Below are 17,677 nucleotides of genomic sequence, written 5' to 3'. Positions count from 1 at the left end.
CAACCTTTTAAAAATGTAAAAACCATTCTTAGCTCATGGAAGATACGAAAACAGACTTTGGGAGATTCGGCCCACAGGCCGTAGTTTGCTGGCTCCTGCCTATAGGCCATCAGCATTGGCAAAATTTGTTCTGATAGAACATCAGTAGACGCAACCAACAGCACCAGTTTCCAGTCATGCTCAGCTAAGAGCCGTCTTTCATTAGGGCCCTCTGCTTGCTTTCATAGGGATTTTATCCGCAGCTCTGTAGCTTCCGTTAGTGGGGCTGGAGTACAGTCCCTGGCATAATGAAAAATCTGAAGACCTCAGAGCATAAGCCCCACATATGACTCCAGCCCCTGAGACTCTTTGTATCTGTCACCCTGTGTCTTGCATAGACCTCTTGCAAACCTGTGTTGCCTGCGGTTTTCTACCTTGCTTTTAAAAGGAAACTGGGCCAAAAGGATAGGGGTTAGGAAGAAAGGTGGGTAAAATAAAACAAATGAAACTGCCACGGTGCCTGAAGAAAGCTCACAAAATTTGATTCATGGCATCTTATAGCAGCTGGTACCTGAACTGATAGAAATTCCTTCAGAGAGGGTTCCTTCTGCTCAAGCTGGTGGAAGCTCTGTTTTGGTGTGAGGTGCCAGAGTTAAACAGCACTGAAGCCAACGTGATGGCTCATGCCGTCTGCCCCACAGGAAGCATTTCAAGTTGTGAAGGGCATATCGATTTGTTAATCTCTCGTGCAGAGGCTTTTGACCTTTCTGGTACATTCCAGCTCACTAGGTGCTTGTCAGATCTGTGGGTTCTAGGCCCACCTGCTGAGCCTCTGGTTTGGCAGGTTGGGCCCAGGAATCTCCTGGAACAGACCCCCGCAGTGCTGGCAGGGCATAGTGCTCTTGGGGGGCCACCTTTCAGAAACACTGGCCAGGCCCTTCTGTGAATGTGTGTGTCTTTACTGCACTCACTTTAGGACTCAGAAGTGTTCGCCTGACATCATTGTCACATTAAAAGCAAGAAAAGGGTCTGGCCCAGTGGCGTAGTGGTTGGGTTTGTGCACTCCACTTCGGCAGCCCAGGGTTCATGGCTTCGGATCCCAGGGATGGACCTACACACTGCTCATTGGGTCATGCTGTGGTAGCATCCCACATACAAAATAGAGGAAGGTTGGCACAGATGTTAGCTTGGGGCCAATCTTCCTCACCAAAAAAAAAAGCAAGAGGAGCTAATAAATAGTTTCTGAAACTGTCCAAGAATTAGGTTCTGAGTGAGAGAGCCATCTTTGGCTGGTGAGTAGTTACAAGTGTGTTGTCAAGTTGACTGTGGTCATTGGTGAGTGGCTTAGCTATGCTGATCAGAGTGCTGGAATTGAGGGGACCTTGCAGGTTGTTTAGTCTGCAGGGAAGATGAGTTGCAGAGGGTTGAAGGAACTGTCCCCAGCTGGTGGCAGAACCAGGAAGCTCTCGATGGCCCATGGTGGTCTAGCCACACTGCATCGTCCAGTGAAGCCTCTGCCTGCAGCCCAGCAAGGCCCCTCAAGCCCTGCTCCTTGCACAAAATACCTTCTCTTTCTGCATTTGCAGTAAGTGTAAGTGATGATTTAGAAATTACATTTCCCCTCCTTTGCAGAGCCGTTTTCTTTGACTGGCTCTGCGGGCATGTCCTTCTCAGTTTCCCATTGTCATCCAGTCTTGCAGTAAAGAAGACTCTTGTCTGATTTTGGCTCCATAAACAAAAAAGTCTTTTCATGGGTGTTTTTGTTTGCCAATTTAAAAAGACTGATCTTTTACCCCAGGAAGTTTTTAAATGTTGATGAAATCACCTTAAATTTTCAATTGATCAGAAAACCTTGTTGCTTTATTTGCAGCTGTTTTTCTGATCGAGGCTCTCTGAAGAGTATAATGCAGTCCAACACATTGACCAAAGATGAGGGTGTGCAGCGGGATTTAGAGAACAGCTTGCAGGTTGAAGCTTATGAAAGGAGGATACGGAGACTGGAACAAGAGAAGCTAGAGCTGAGCAGAAAGCTGCAAGGTGAGTGGGCAGAGTCGATTCTGCAACTCTGGACTGCCCACCATCCCCGTGGGCCTGCACTCATACCGTCTCTCCCCTCCCTAGAGTCCACCCAGACCGTGCAGTCCCTCCACGGCTCAACTCGGGCCCTCGGCAGCTCAGCCCGAGAGAAAGAAATCAGAAAGCTGAATGAGGAAATTGAACGTTTGAAGAATAAAATAGCAGGTAAGTGTTGTAAGTATAGCTGCTTAGTCTCTGTTCTTGGGCATTAATCTCTGCAAAGAAAATTTTCAGTCCTTTTCATAAGGTAGAAAAGCAGAAAAAAGCTTAAGCTTTAGCAAACCTATTGAGAGTTCTGGTATTTTGTCAATTTATTTAAAATTACTTTTCCACCTATCTTAGCTCTAATAATAAAATTTTATATTTACAGTTAGAATCAGTTCCTAATATTTTATCCATAAACTCAGAATATTTTGCATTTCTCTCAGCTTTCCTCTTTGTAGCTCTGAGACAGAATTGCCATAACTTCTTTCTTTCTAAGGCTTTCATCGATGGCTTTCCTACTTTTTCAGTGTGTTAGGTGCTTAGACCTGTTGTCACCATCTGTCTTTTGTGTTTGTGGTTATCAAAGCTTCCTAAAGACTCAAATCACTTTTAGGTCTTAACCTTTAACCTGACACATGAATTGGTTCTGTAGTTGACTGTCATCTCCAAATGAAACCTGAGTCAGATGCCTTCTCTCCATTTTCTATCTGGAACCCTACCATCCTGATCCCGAAAAAGACTTCATTGAGTTGATTATTCACTAAAACCTTGTTGCACCCTTTGGTTACATTGTACTGGCTTACACACGTTAGCACGGACTGAGACAGATGGGTGCATGCTGCCGTGGGGCTCACAGTCCCAGGAGAGAGCTGTTAAACAGATGGTCAGAATCAAGTCTAGTGTGTTCACGTATGCAGGTGGCTGTGAGTGTGACACTTCTGTGTGTGTGAGAAAGTCAAAAAATCTTCTCAATGATAAGGTGTTAGAAATTATTAAATAATTCTCTTCAGTAAGTCAGATAAAGTTTCGCATATAAGGGAACATGATTTATTTTCTCTTTTGCTCAGATTCAAATAGGCTTGAACGACAACTTGAGGACACTGTGACACTTCGTCAGGAGCACGAAGACTCTACACATAGACTAAAAGGCCTGGAAAAGCAGTACCGCATGGTGCGACAGGAGAAGGAGGACTTTCACAAGGTAGTCGGGCTCGAGTTTGTGTGAGGAAAGTTTAAATGATTTGCACAGTTGTGTACAATTGAATGCGTGCAGAGGTTTGAGGACCTCCTCCAAAACCATCATCTGTGCAGTGGCCTGTGCTGCCTGCAGATCAGAAGGAGCAAAACTGGCTTCAGGGTCCTGCTGTGCCCAGTTGCTGCACAGCCTCTGAGGCAGCTGGCAGAGCTTGGGCTCCTTGTCATAGGTGCGGTGTAGGTGTGGCTTTGACCAGCACACACTTTACAGCCATCGTCTTTAGTCTCCACCACAGCACTGCTGAGTAAATGGTATCTCCCCTATGTGAGAGTAAGGACATGGGGATTCAGGAGACTCGAGGGGCTTCCCTACATCTCAGCTCCCACAGTAAGTGACCTAGCTAGATTGACGTGCTTGGATCTGGCGCCAGAGTCCTTGCCCTTCACGCTCAACCAGGCTGCCCCAGGAGTGGCCTCTGCCCTCCTTCTTTCAGCAGTGACCTCTTACCTATGACAGAGCACTACAGAAGAGACTATTCATTAAAATGGGGGTGATTTCCCTCATAACTCCTTTATAAATTTGATTTTCAGTAATGTACATCAAACTGTGCTCAGACAACAATATATTCATACCACAGTTAGGATCATGTTTTCTAAAATACATTCATGTATACACTTGAGTCATTGAACCTGTAGTTTGTGATCTGTTCTCTAGAATGTGCGGGATTTCAAAGCCAGGTTGATTGTTCAGTTCACCATGGTGTCATACCGCTTGCAATTCTTCGCCTAGAAGTGCTGTGTAGGAGAGGAGGAGCCTCATTGATATAGTCACAGAAACGCGCACTGAGCCAGACCTAGAGGGCCCTGGGGGACACGCTCTTCTCCCTGTGGTGGGAGCTGCCCTGCCAACTTCCTCAGATTCCGCTGCCGCAGTGGGTGAGCAGCCCGATGGTTGAGGGGTCAGCTTCAGGGAGGTGAGGTGATCAGTGCATCATGGTGAGGCTGCGTTGTCAGTACACCCAGAGGGACAGCCAGCATCCATACCTCAGGCTCTGGTTAAGGGTTAGCTAGCTATTGATTGTTTTTATACAATTCTTTACTTTGATTAAAATCTTAAGCGTTTTCATATATAATGTGTTCTTTTCTGATTTTGCTGTGTTTAAGTAACTAGAATGGTGACCAAATTCATGCTTCATCCTCCTTTGTGATTGTGTAAGATGACAGAGAAGAGGTCAAAGTTTCTTGGGGGTTTTTTTTGCTGAGGAAGATTTATCCTGAGCTAACATCTGTTGCTAGTCGTCCTCTGTTTTTCCTTTTTTATGTGAACCACTGCCACACCATGGCCACTAACAGACAAGTGGTGTAGGTCCACGCCTGGGAACTGAACCCAGGCTGCTGAAGTGGAGTATGTCAAACTTAACCATTAGGTCACCGGGGCTGGCCCCAGAGGTTGAAATTTCTGAGCCACACTTGCCTCTGTGAGCAGGCTGCTCCATTTGGGAGGAGGGTCTTTCCTGGAGTGGGTTCACGCTCAGCACCTGAGCGCAGGTAGACTTCTTCCAGGCTGCGCGTGTGGCTGTGCTGTGGCACGGCAAAGGACTTTTTCCAATAAGGTGGATTCTTGGATCCGTGGCTGTGGTCTATAACCAGCATTTGCTGTTACTTTTAACTCCTTAATATAGTGGAAGACTGAGCTTCCAGCTTTTCAGATCTGTGTTAAGCAAATGGAAAACATCTGTAATTTTTTTTGTTCAGCAATTGGTTGAAGCTTCAGAACGGTTGAAATCCCAAGCCAGAGAACTCAAAGATGCCCACCAGCAGCGAAAGCTGGCCCTGCAGGAGTTCTCGGAGCTCAATGAGCGCATGGCAGAACTCCGCTCCCAGAAGCAAAAGGTTTCTCGGCAGCTCCGGGACAAAGAGGAAGAAATGGAGGTGGCCATGCAGAAAATCGACTCGATGCGGCAGGAAATCCGCAAATCCGATAAGTTCAGGAAAGAGGTAGCTTTTTAGAGGTTTCAGGGATTGTATTGATTGGACTTTTGTATGATCTTAATAAAACGTCTCTGAAAACTTGGGCTGTATTACATAAATTACTTTAAAGTGTGTCTTAAATTTTATGTGAGGCCTAGTAAGTTGATCTGCCAAGCATTTATTTTGTAGTTCTCAGCCCTCGATATCTGTTTGTGAAATTATTAAAAAGAAGTTTCTGTAGTACTAATTTTTAAAAATCCTCTTTTAAAGCAGAGTATTCTCACACCACAAATATAATAAAAATACTTCATGTTGTGATATAGTGTGGCTGGAGGAAACTTGAGCACCCACGTCAAAGAAAGGGAGGAGGACATGTTCCAGCCTCGCAGACCTTACATCAGCTGCCTTGGATCAGCATTTATAAGACTTGGGTTTCAGAACTCCTTTACACTCTTAAAAATTATTGAGGCCCCCCAAAGAGCTTTTGTTTGTGTGGGTTATAGTTCTTAATGTTTACCATGCTAGAAATTAAAACTGAGACTTCTTTTCAATGTAACAGTAAACATATTACACGTTAACATAAATAACATTTTTTATGGAAGGTAACTGTTTTTTAAAAATTAGTGAGAAGACTGGCATTTTTAATATTTTTGTACTTTTCTTTAATATCTGGCTTAATAGAAGACACCCAAGTTCTCGTGTATGTTTCTGCATTCAGTCTGCCGTGATATGTTGTTTTGGATAAAATATATGAAGAAAACTCGGCTCCTACAGATAGGCAGTTAGAAAAAGGAAGGGCCTTACAAACGCCTTAGGCCCTCGGAACTCCACTTGGAGGAATGCTGTCCCAGATATTCTGAATGTTCTACTATTAACAGGCAACGTATTTTAAGCAACTCTTAGTTTAAAATTCTATTAAAATTTACTTGGTAAACTGCAGAATGCCCAGAAGAACATGCCCTTGTTCTTTTCACATTCAAGGCTCTTTGTCATTTGGCCTCAAAATGCCTATTTGTGTTTTTCTTAGATAGTTTATTCTGCAATCCAAATGCATTCGTAGTTGTAGCCACCTATAACTCAAGTTAGTGAAACTCGTAATTAAGCAATACCATTCCACCTCTGGATGAAATAATAGACGTCTGGGGTTGGCTTTTGGAAGTAGGCCTGTAGATGGAGCAAGCTGGGCCAAGTTGCTAACTATTGACGCTGGTGATGGTATATGGACTTCATTATACCTCTCTCTGTTTTTGTGCGTGTGTGTAATTTTCCGTTTAAAAAATGAATCCATGTTCTACACGTATCAGAGGTACTTGTTTTCACAAACCAGTATCCTTTTTTGAAATTTAATCTCAAATTATCAATTTAAACTAGATTTTAAATTTGTTTTGTTACAAACCAGCCCTCCTAGTTAAGCCCTGAAGTATATTTCTCAGCTTTTCACTTGTAATAAAATCTTACTGAGAGTGAAGAATTACAAAGATCTTTCAAAATTTTGTCTGCTTAAGGTTCCTTTTGGGTAAAGATCTAGCTGACGCAGTGGGCTTGTTTTGTGTTAATAAAGGACGGATGTTCCTTTTGTAGCTGGAAGCTCAGCTCGAGGATGCCATCGCTGAGGCCTCCAAGGAGCGCAAACTTCGAGAGCACAGCGAGAACTTCTCCAAGCAAATAGAAAGTGAGCTTGAGGCCCTCAAGGTAGTGCCTGGTTAGGGTCTTTATTCTTACTGAGAGAGGACAGACTGTTCTCATTACTAACTCTGTTATGGTGGAAGTTGTCTTGATTCATGTGTTTATTAGGGTGACCTTTGACACAAGACAGCTCCAGATGAGACACAGGAGAGGGAGAGATGGTAGGACATGAACCTGCCTTCATGATAGCTTTTCACTTTGAAAACCAAGTTCATTCATTTCTTTCCCTATATAAAAGCTGCAGTCAGTTTATAGTAAGCCCTTGTAGACTAACAGCTAATACTTCTGTATATCCTGGGTTTCTAAATTCAGTAGAATCCATTCGTGGAAAAGTTCCTTAAAGCTCATGTCTTGCTGCTGATGGTGGAAGAGACAGGCTGGTTGTCTTGGCCAGAGGGCAGCAAGGTGAAGCCAGAGGGAGTGGGACAGCGAGGGGAGGGGCTGTAGTGGCAAGAACACAGGTGAGAAGGCGGTGGGGCTCCTTGTTAGCCTGGGGTGACTTCAGATACGGGGCTCCACTTTCTGAGCCTCAGTTTCCTTGTCTGTGAGATGGAGGCAGTGGGTCTTCTCCTACCCTCCCGCCTTGCCCATCAGCGAATCCTCACCTCTCCCCCAGTACATATCCCTAAGGGGTCTATCTCCATCTTCTTTGCTTCCACTGGCAGCACTGTTTGTCTGGACTCCCGCTCCCTTGTGACTGAGTCTCCTGTCCCTCTCACTGTCCCCTGTAGTCTGCTCTCCACACAGAGGCCAGAGTGAGCTTGTTAAACTGAAATCAGAGCTCATCACGTCCTTAGTGCTCTCCGGTGGCTTCTCGCAGCTCTCGAATAACCCAACCTCCTCGCTTGACAACTCCTCTCCTGGCACTTCCCCACATAGCCTCACTCCAGCCACGGTGACATCCTCCTCTCCTTCAGACGCACCTAGCTGCTTCTCACCTCAGTACCTTTGCCCTTGCTCTTCCTCCCGTGCTGAAGCTCTAGCCTGACATTTCCCTTCATCTGTCACCACCTCATGCTGCCTCCCTAACCATCCCCTTTGTGTCACCCCCCCCCATTCTTTATCACATTACCTGTGTTACCGTCTTGTTGCTTACTTGCTGCTTTGTTATCAGTCTTTCCCCCTCTGCCCCATGAGAGCAGAGACCTTGGTATAACCCTATTACCGGAATGGTGTCTGACATGTAGTCATCCCTCAAGAGAGTACTGTTGTATGAGTGAATGAACAGCATGACGAGACTTTGAAGACAATTCAGGTCAGAGCATGAGGCAGAGCCTCTGGGGTCCCAGGCAGATGTGGGCACATCTATTCTGCAAGGCAGATACTCTCACCCCCTAAAATCTGCCTTGCAGTTGTTAGAAGGACCACATGACTGAGGCCAGCTACATCGCTTAGTACAGTGCCTGTTGTTGGGAGAGCAAAGGAAATAGCGTTTACAAGTACCTGCACGTGGTAGGGATGACACATGACTCTCCAGAGAGGGTACAGAGATTTGTCGTTTATTTTAACCTTTATCTTCAGATGAAGCAAGGAGGCCGGGGCCAAGGTGCCACCTTAGAACATCAGCAGGAGATTTCCAAGATAAAATCTGAGCTTGAGAAGAAAGTCTTGTTTTATGAAGAAGAATTGGTCAGGCGTGAGGCCTCCCATGTGCTAGAAGTGAAAAATGTGAAAAAGGAGGTGCATGATTCCGAAAGCCACCAGCTGGCACTGCAGAAAGAAATCTTAATGTTAAAAGATAAATTAGAGAAGTCAAAACGAGAACGGTAAGTGTCACGAACCCCTCACTGTAGAAAAGGCAGGCTTGTATGCAAGCCAGAGATGGGAGTACCAGCTGAGTTAGGACCTTCTCCAACTTCCTGTCTCCTTTACCCTCTCAGGCACAATGAAATGGAGGAGGCAGTGGGTACCGTGAAAGATAAATATGAACGAGAAAGGGCAATGCTGTTTGAGGAAAACAAGAAATTAACTGCTGAAAATGAAAGGGTAATTTAAAATATCTGGGGTATCACTTTGGGAAAGCTCTAATTTTTTCATTCTTGAGTCTTGGAAGTTTGGTATTTAAATATTTCAATCTTTAAATGAAGTAATATGTTTGATCTTTTAAGTGGGATGTTTTCATTTAGCTAAAAGGTGGTAATTACCTGAAAACACTCTCTCTTACCACTTTTATGTTTAGATGTGTATTGAAATGTGGCTTAGTTAGATATAGTCAAAAAGTCATATCAGAAACTTAATTTGGAAAAATCTCATAACAAAGATAACTTTCAAAATCTTCAGAAGAACTTACAGTTTTAGTAACACTAATGTCATGTTTAAAGGATGCCAAATAACGAGTTGTGTGGTACACTTGTTTAATTTCAGCTTTGTTCCTTTGTGGATAAACTCACAGCTCAAAATAGACAACTGGAGGATGAACTGCAGGATCTGGCAGCCAAGAAGGAGTCAGTTGCCCACTGGGAAGCTCAGATTGCAGAAATCATTCAGTGGTACGTGTGCGACAAGCTGGTACACCTCCGTGAGACTGCCTCATGCTGTTCTAGCTGTTTTCTCCAGCTCCTACCTCTGCCTATCTGATTCTGTCGCTTTACCTCGAGCTATTTCTCTAAGGTCTCGGTACAGATCTTGGTACACAACTGTTTCCCCTGAATCACTAATGTCTGGGGGCAGCAGTTCTGCCCACTAACCATCACACTGGGCTAAAGGTGGAGAAACCACTCCACCAAGTCACTGAAGGTGTGGCTCAGGCTGTGCACACCCCCGAGTGTTCTGGATGAAGTGGAGGCACAGCTTTCGCAAAGCACACACCGCACAGCACAAGGACTGGGAGACCAACAGAGCAAGCCAGGACTGGCCCTCTGCTAATAAAGACATTTGTTCGTCGTGGGAGAATGGTGTTTTGGCTAATAGGACCTATCACTTGTCCTTAGTAAGGCGAGAAACAGTCGTCGTCTTTGGCTTCTCTCCCTCACAGAACATCTGCTCCCTCCTCTAGGGTCAGCGACGAGAAAGATGCCCGGGGTTACCTTCAAGCTCTTGCTTCTAAGATGACTGAAGAGCTTGAGACTTTGAGGAGTTCTAGTCTCGGATCAAGAACACTGGTAGGTTTTGTTCTAAAACCTGGATTTTTATTCCTATGGAATTCATTAATGACTTTATCTTTAATATGAGTGCAGCAGTTAAGTATCATGCAGGTAATTCCAGTGATGTGACTCTTTTGTGACCAGTAAAAGTTAACCCAGTTTGAGGAGCTTTAACATTTTGTCAGTTATTGGGAGAGCACAGATTCTTTTGATAACGTTCATTCATTTAGCAAATAATTATTGAGTACCAGGCTCTCTAGAGAAATCTTAAATTAGTAGGACTGGATTCTGCCCTCAAGGAGATTTTTTTTATTAATTTGATCCTCCATCCATCCATCTGTCCAGTCAGTGGTCTCTGTGTCTTTGAGCACCCAGAGTGTGGCGAGCTCTGGGCTGAATGGAACATCAACTCAGCCCAGTACTTGTTCCTTGGCGGCAGCCACACATATCCCTCCTTTCTCCTCCACTGTTCTGGGTCCAGTTTACCCTTTTAAAAATATATGTATGTAAGCTATTTTGTGAATAACATAGAAGTAAGAATAAAGGCGGAGTGAGACAACTTCATTAGAATTAAAGCTAAAACTTAAGTTTAGTAAACCCAAATTTTTATTCCAAGCTTTCCTGATTTGAAGGTATATTTACCAAAAAGGGAGCACCTTCAAAAGCTAACTGCGGGGCTGGTCCCATGGCCGAGTGGTTAAGTTCGCACGCTCCGCTGCAGGTGGCCCAGTGTTTCGTTGGTTCGAATCTTGGGCACGGACATGGCACTGCTCATCAAGCCACGCTGAGGCAGCGTCCCACATGCCGCAACTAGAAGGACCCACAATGAAGAATATACAACTATGTACTGGGGGGCTTTGGGGAGAAAAAGGAAAAAAATAAAATCTTTAAAAAAAAAATGTAGCTAACTGCTCATCCCCTGTTACATGAGAACACGGAACACATCCATCTTGTAAATACTGAATCTTGTAGATACTATTGCTGGCTTTAAATTCGTCTCTGATAGGTTCTAGTGTGTCATTACCTCTCATTCTTCTTGCACTTCCATCATCAAAACACAATACTTTTGAAAACATTGACAGCTCATAATTTTATTGAAGAATACAGCCATGTTCTTTGCTCCATAATTAGAAAACTTTTTTTTCTTTTCTTTTCTTTTTTTTTTTTTGAGGAAGATTAGCCCTGAGCTAACATCCACCTCCAGTCCTCCTCTTTGCTGAGGAAGACTGGCACTGAGCTAACATCCATGCCCATCTTCCTCTATTTTATATGTGGGATGCATGCCACAGCATGGCTTGATAAGCGGAATGTAGGTCCGCACCCTGGATCCAAACTGGCAAGCCCCAGGCCACTGAAGCAGAGTGTGCAAACTTAACCACTATGCCACCAGGCCAGCCCCCAGAAAACATTTTCATTTTTAGATTTTTAGATTTATAAATACCAGTTAGAATGATCAATACAGTTTTTTCATTTCTACTTTTATCTTTTCTTCCAATCGTGTTTACATATACACTGGCACTTATGAATTGCAGTAAGTAAATTTTGTGTACAAACCTCATAAAAGATGAAAGAATACTGTGATGGCTTCTTTTAGCAAAATGGAATAGTTGAGAGTCTTGTTGCAAAATACTGTGAACAGTTCTTCCTGTTGAAGGACTAACTGGATGAGGATATATTTCCTTTTTGTCCTTAGGAATGTATTGTTCGCTTACTGGTTCTTGAGAAAATTCATCTAGGACAGGGTCATCTGAAGACTCCCTGGGGATTTCTCTCATTTGGTCCATGTCACCATCATTGTTAGATAAAACACTGCTCTCTGTCCCCCACACCCACTTCTGATTGTCTGCTAGTTGTGAAACGGCTCCCTCAGTCGGTTTTCTTCTCTTTACTGTTATGGATAGAAAATGAAAATTCTCAGCTGTCTCCAATGAAAGCTTAAAAAAACAGTCTGCCTAGATAATGTTTCCGTATTTCTTTTATACCTCTTGAAAGTTGATGAAATACATTGGGCAACTCAATAAGAAAACGAAAGCAGAGCTGGCCTCATAGCATAGTGGTTAAGTTTGTGTGCTCTGCTTTGGCAGCCCAGGGTTCACAGGTTCAGATCCTTGGCGCAGACCTACACGCGGCTCATTAAGCCATGCTGTGGCAGCATCCCACGTATGAAATAGAGGAAGATTGGCACAGATGTTAGCTCAGGGCTGATCTTCCTCACCAAAAAAAAAAAGAGAAAATGGAAGAATGCTGTAATCAGGCTGGTTTATTTCACTGTCGCTTCATCCTTCTGGGTCATTCCATCATTCCTCGTTTTTCTTGTTATTTTATTCTTTTATCCTACGTAGGAATAATTGAGGAGTAATGACATAATTCCCAGGATGATGAAATAGCAAAATGTTTCAAGATATAGGAAAAATAAGATAACTGTGATCCCATAATATATCTTCAGTTTGTAAAAGTCTGGTGGAACCATATAGAAATTATACGATAGGGGCCGGCCCCGTGGCCAAGTGGTTAAGTTCACACGCTCTGCTTCGGCGGCCCAGGGGTTCGCCGGTTTGGATCCTGGGCGTGGACGTGGCACCACTCATCAAGCCATGCTGAGGCGGCATCCCACATGCCACAAGTAGAAGGACCCACGATTAAAAATACACAACTATATACTGGGGGGCTTTGGGGAGAAAAAGGAAAGAAAAAAAATTATGCTGTAGGATCAGTTTTATTCTTTTAAAAAAGAATAAAAGTAAATTTTATTCTTTAGAAGACCTGTAAGAAAGAATGAAAGTCGTAAAATATCAAAACTAAAATTGAGTCTGATAGACTTTGATAATATCTGAGTTGTTTAAATATAATAAAAGTTTAAGATTAGAAAAAGATGAATTACTTATTTGTTAGCATTAATTTTGTTAAGCAAATAACTAGCTTAAAAGCATGTTTTTGTTATTTGAACTAATGTCTACAGGATCCCCTTTGGAAAGTTCGTCGTAGTCAGAAGCTGGACATGTCTGCACGGCTAGAATTGCAGTCTGCTCTTGAAGCAGAGATCCGGGCCAAGCAGCTTGTTCAGGAGGAGCTGAGGAAAGTCAAAGACACGAATCTCTCCTTTGAAAGGTATCTGGAACTGTGGTCTGGCTCGCAGTCAGGAACTGAGGGCCTATGTGACCTTGGGCCCGCCCCTGAGCTATTGCGTCCCTTGATTGGAAAGTGCTTTCAGCAGGATAACATTTCTGACACTTAGTAGGTGCTCAGTTAGTATTGGTTTGATGAATGTGCAAACGCACTTCACCTACTGGGAGGTTATGCTTAGTGTTTTCAAGAAATAATGACAGCGATGTGAGTCCATGGTTTGGAAGTGTCGGTGTCCCTTTCCATGTGTGGAAGTGGGGTGCTTGTCTTCCCTGTGCTGGGTGGCAAGACTCACAGCCACACATCCAACAGGCACCTCTCTGGCCTTCCTCTTCATCTTAGTGCTGTTCAGTTCATCAACGTAGAATTTTTCCTTTTAAGCTAAAAGTAATATTTTAAAATAAAGGTTGAACATGGTATGCCTATTTGGAATTTTTTTTCCAACTTCAAGCCATTATAAGAACACCGTTTTTACACAGCAGTTAATTCAACAGATGTTTGATGAGAGTCTACCATTTGCAGATACTGTTGTACACGCTCAGGATACAATAACGAACTGCTGTTTCCTAAGAACCAACCCTCCCTGCCTGTAGTAGCAGCTGTTGATGTGAGGGAAAGGAGAAGCTCTGACACTTCTCCATGAGAGGGCAGGGACCCAGAATTGACAAGTCACTAACGGGATTACCCACTAAAAAAACTAATAATAGTAACAGCTACCATTTAATTATACTTCCTCTGTATCAGGAACCACCATGAGAACTTTATTCTGTTAAATCACATGACCCTTGCAGTACCCCTAGGAGGCAAGCACTCTTACTATCCACATTTTACAGATGAGACCGCGGTGCAGAGAGGTGAAGTAATTGCCCAATGTCACTCACTAAATAAGTGGAGAGCCAGGATTTGATGGCAGATCCCCCACTCTTGGCACTGGACAGTACTGCTAGCCTCTTGGCCAGATGTTAACTATATCAGCTTGACTTTGCTCTGTCCCCTCCACGAAAGCGTAGGAACCACAAGACTCCAGCGCTCAGGCGGCAGTGACAGTGCTCTTTGGTGCAGCATCTTGCCATTTATAGGAAAGACATTTACAGGTCTGATGGCTGAGTAATCTGGGCCATGTGTCCTCAGAGGACAGAAGACTCATCTAGAAAGAGATAAAGAGGGGCTGGCCTGGTGGTGCAGTGGTTAAGTTCACACTTTCCACTTCAGTGGCCCGGGGTTCGCCGGTTCGGATCCCGGGTGCGGACATGGCACCACTTGGCAAGCCATGCTATGGTAGGCGTCCCACATATAAAGTAGAGGAAGATGGGCATGGATGTTAGCTCAGGGCCAGTCTTCCTCAGCAAAAAAAAAAAAGAGATAAGGTCAAAAACTCCAGTAGGACTTCATGAGATATCCTTTTATAAACCATGATTTTTTAAATCCATGTTTGTTTATAATTCCGAAATATTCATACTCTCCGTAAGATGCTAAGTAGAGAGGCTGACCTGTGCCAGGAGTGGATTCGTGTGTCTGTCCAACAGTGTTGGTTGAGGACCTGCCCTGTTCTGGCACTTTCCCAGGCACTGAAGATAAACCCCTGCCCTCACATCTTGACACTCTCTGAACTAGCACATGGATGACCTGTTCTCTGTGCACTTAAAGCCATTTATTTTTTGTTTCAGTAAACTAAAGGATTCTGAAGCCAAAAATAGAGAACTATTAGAAGAAATGGAAATTCTGAAGAAGAAGATGGAAGAAAAATTTAGAGCAGATACTGGTAAATTAAAATCATAAGCACCTGAATTATACCTTTTTTTAATGAAATGGTTTTATTTTAGATTTAATAGTTTTTAGTTATATGAAGAAAACACATAATTCCAAAGCCAAAATTCTGAAATAGGGTACATTTGAAGATAGATTCCCCAAATCTGTCTTCCATTTTTGGTTTTTGGTTCATCCTTTCGTTTCATCTTAAAAATATAAGCAAATACGTATGTATGTATAATTAGACTTTCGTGCCCCCCAGTTACACAGAGGCCTGCTCTGTGCTCCATCCTGTACCTGGCAGTGCCGCAGCTTGCAAGATGGTCCAGGGCCCTTCCCAGTCGCACAGCGCTCTGCGGTGGCCCGTGCCAGCCCCAGTGCATAGATGTTGGATGTTCCTGTCTCTTGCTATCATAGAAAGTGCTGCAATGAGTAGCCATGTGCATAAAACATCTCATGTATTTCACTGTCTTTTGGGGATAGATTTCCAGTAGTAGGATTGCTGGTTGAAGGGTAAACATGGATACACTTATGCTAGATGTTGGCCCATTCTGCTCCAGAGGTTGATACATTTGTGTCCCCACCACAGTGCGCAAGGGTTCCTGCCCACAGCCTCACCACGGAGTATGATTTCGCATTCTGAGTGGGTGAGAAGTAGCGTCACAGTACGGCCTTCATTTGCATTTTTCTTATTATGAGCAAGATTGAGCATCTTTCATTTGTTTAAGGGCTGCTTGTAGATCTCATTCTGTGACTTATGTATTTCTATCTTTTGCCCATTTTTAAAAATTAGGATTAGTTCTTTCTCTTAATTTTTAGAAGCTTTTTCTATATTGAGGACTAGAGCCTTTGGTTTTGATGGAAGTTGCAGATATTTTTCCTAGTTTGTCTTTGTCTTTTTGCTTTGTTTATCATGGTTTTTTTGGCCAAGCATAAGGGTTTTTTTAAATTTGTGTGTCAAGTTTATCAGTCTTTTCCCTTTTTTGAGTCATAGGGAAATATTCTTGAGTCCCCGGTTGTTCAAGTAACATGCCCATGTTTTCTTCTTCTCTTTTTTGGGGGGGGGACGAGTAGCCCTGAGCTAACTACTGTCAATCCTCCTCTTTTTGCTGAGGAAGACTGGCCCTGAGCTAACATCCATGCCCATCTTCCTCTACTTTATGCATGGGATGCCTACCATAGCATGGCGTTTTCCAAGCGGTGCCATATCCTCACCTGGGATCCCAACTGGCGAACCCCGGGTCGCCGAGAAGTGGAACATGTGCACTTAACTGCTGCACCACTGGGCCAGCCCCCATGTTTTCTTCTAATACTTGTATGGTTTCATTTTTAAAATTTAGTTTACAGATACATTTGGGATTTGCTCTGATGTACAGTTTGAGGAATGGATCCACTTTGATGTTTTCCCTATGGCTGGTTAGTTGTACAATACCAATTCTTAAAAACTTCCTACCAATTTCACATGTGTCTTTTAATGTATGTGAGATTGCTGTGGGCACTTGGGTCTCCTTCTGCATTTTCTACCCTGTTTATTCTTCATGGGCAGGAACCACTTGATTCGAATTAGAGGGGCTCTGCTGAATCTGTTCTAGTCTCTAGTAGCTCTCCATCCATACCCCCTTGTTTTTAGAAATTTCTGAGGTCGTCTTCCCTGTTTACTCTCCCAGGTGAGCTCTTTAATTCGCCTGTCCAGCTCCAGGAAAAAGTCTAATGATGTTTTTACTGGAATCATGTCAAATTTATCAGTAACTTAGGGAGAATTGACATCTTTGTGACACTGAGTCTTCCCATCTAAGCATAAGATAGATAGTCTTTTAGGTTTTTTTACCTTGACTAGTCTTTGTTTCTTTCTTACAGGACTCAAACTTCCAGATTTTCAAGATTCTATTTTTGAGTATTTCAACACTGCACCTCTTGCACATGATCTGACATTTAGAGTAAGTAATTATTTTTAAAAAGTGGCAAATTAATTTATGATGTTAGAAGTAGTATAATATGATTTAACTACCAGTGGGGCCACAAACACACCAGTAAATTAACATCTGACAGTTTATCTCAGTCACTGACCCTGTAATTGACCCAATATGTTAAATCTTTAAGGTTAGAGACGTTTAAGATATTTGAAATGTTCCTAGAGAAGTTTCCTCTGCCTGTTTAGTGAGTATTTCGGGTATTTTTTTAATCCAAATTCTCACACTACAGCAAATGAAAAATAAGCCAGTCATCTTACGATTTCAGTGACTTCTCTATGGTTGTACAGTTTGGCCTCAGCAGTGGGTGGAGAAAGGTTGTTTAAAAGAACAGTCTGGCCCCAGGCACCTTGTCGTGGTCCTCTTGTTGGAATTCAGTGCAGCTTGTCTACACACAGGGTGACCCACCCAAGGAGTAACGCAGAGCAGCCTCTCCAGTTGCGTGGAGAGAAGCAGCCACTGGGTGCTGAGCGAATCCCACTTCCTCCCTTTGCACACTGCCAGTTCTTAATGGCATTCCTTGGAGGCAGTAGAGCCTCTCTCTCTTTTCCCAAAACAATAAGGGATGGACCCTTACTAGCAAGCCAGAAAATAAAAATAATGAAAGCAAATCTCGTTAATGGCATTTCTGATGAGGTATTTGTCATTGTTTTTGTTAGCTTTCCAACTTTTCATTTAGCACATTTTAACCTTTAGGAAAGTCTAGAGAATGGTACAATCAACATATATATGTATCTCTCATCTGCCATTTTGCTACCTTTGCTACCTTGCTCTCTCCATATACACGCGGCTTTTTTTTCCTCTGGCCTCTTTGAAAGTGAGTTGCAGGCATCAGTGACCCCAAATATTTCCTAAGTTTAT

General features: G+C 43.3%; 1 protein-coding gene across 4 annotated transcripts in view; it reads left to right on the top strand.

Moving 5' to 3' along the window:
- The window catches only part of CDC42BPB (CDC42 binding protein kinase beta), a 132,992-nt gene that overhangs the window by 84,667 nt on the left and 30,648 nt on the right, over positions 1-17,677 (top strand). For all 4 annotated transcript variants that reach the window (XR_006530441.2, XR_011504814.1, XM_070514354.1 and 1 more), the window contains exons 10-21: positions 1,850-2,016; positions 2,101-2,220; positions 3,108-3,241; positions 4,990-5,232; positions 6,787-6,897; positions 8,413-8,657; positions 8,772-8,877; positions 9,256-9,380; positions 9,887-9,992; positions 12,934-13,082; positions 14,765-14,859; positions 16,704-16,783. Coding sequence is in view for 2 of the 4 variants with exons in the window: in XM_070514354.1 (XP_070370455.1) it covers positions 1,850-2,016; positions 2,101-2,220; positions 3,108-3,241; positions 4,990-5,232; positions 6,787-6,897; positions 8,413-8,657; positions 8,772-8,877; positions 9,256-9,380; positions 9,887-9,992; positions 12,934-13,082; positions 14,765-14,859; positions 16,704-16,783 (1,681 nt within the window). In the remaining 2 variants the exon portion in view is untranslated. The remainder of the gene's footprint in view (positions 1-1,849; positions 2,017-2,100; positions 2,221-3,107; positions 3,242-4,989; positions 5,233-6,786; positions 6,898-8,412; positions 8,658-8,771; positions 8,878-9,255; positions 9,381-9,886; positions 9,993-12,933; positions 13,083-14,764; positions 14,860-16,703; positions 16,784-17,677) is intronic.

Source organism: Equus asinus, chromosome 7 (genome assembly GCF_041296235.1).
Source record: "Equus asinus isolate D_3611 breed Donkey chromosome 7, EquAss-T2T_v2, whole genome shotgun sequence".
Classification (NCBI taxonomy): Eukaryota; Metazoa; Chordata; class Mammalia; order Perissodactyla; family Equidae; genus Equus; species Equus asinus.
The sequence above is the reverse complement of the archived record's forward strand: the minus strand, read 5'-3'. Positions and strand labels throughout refer to the sequence as shown.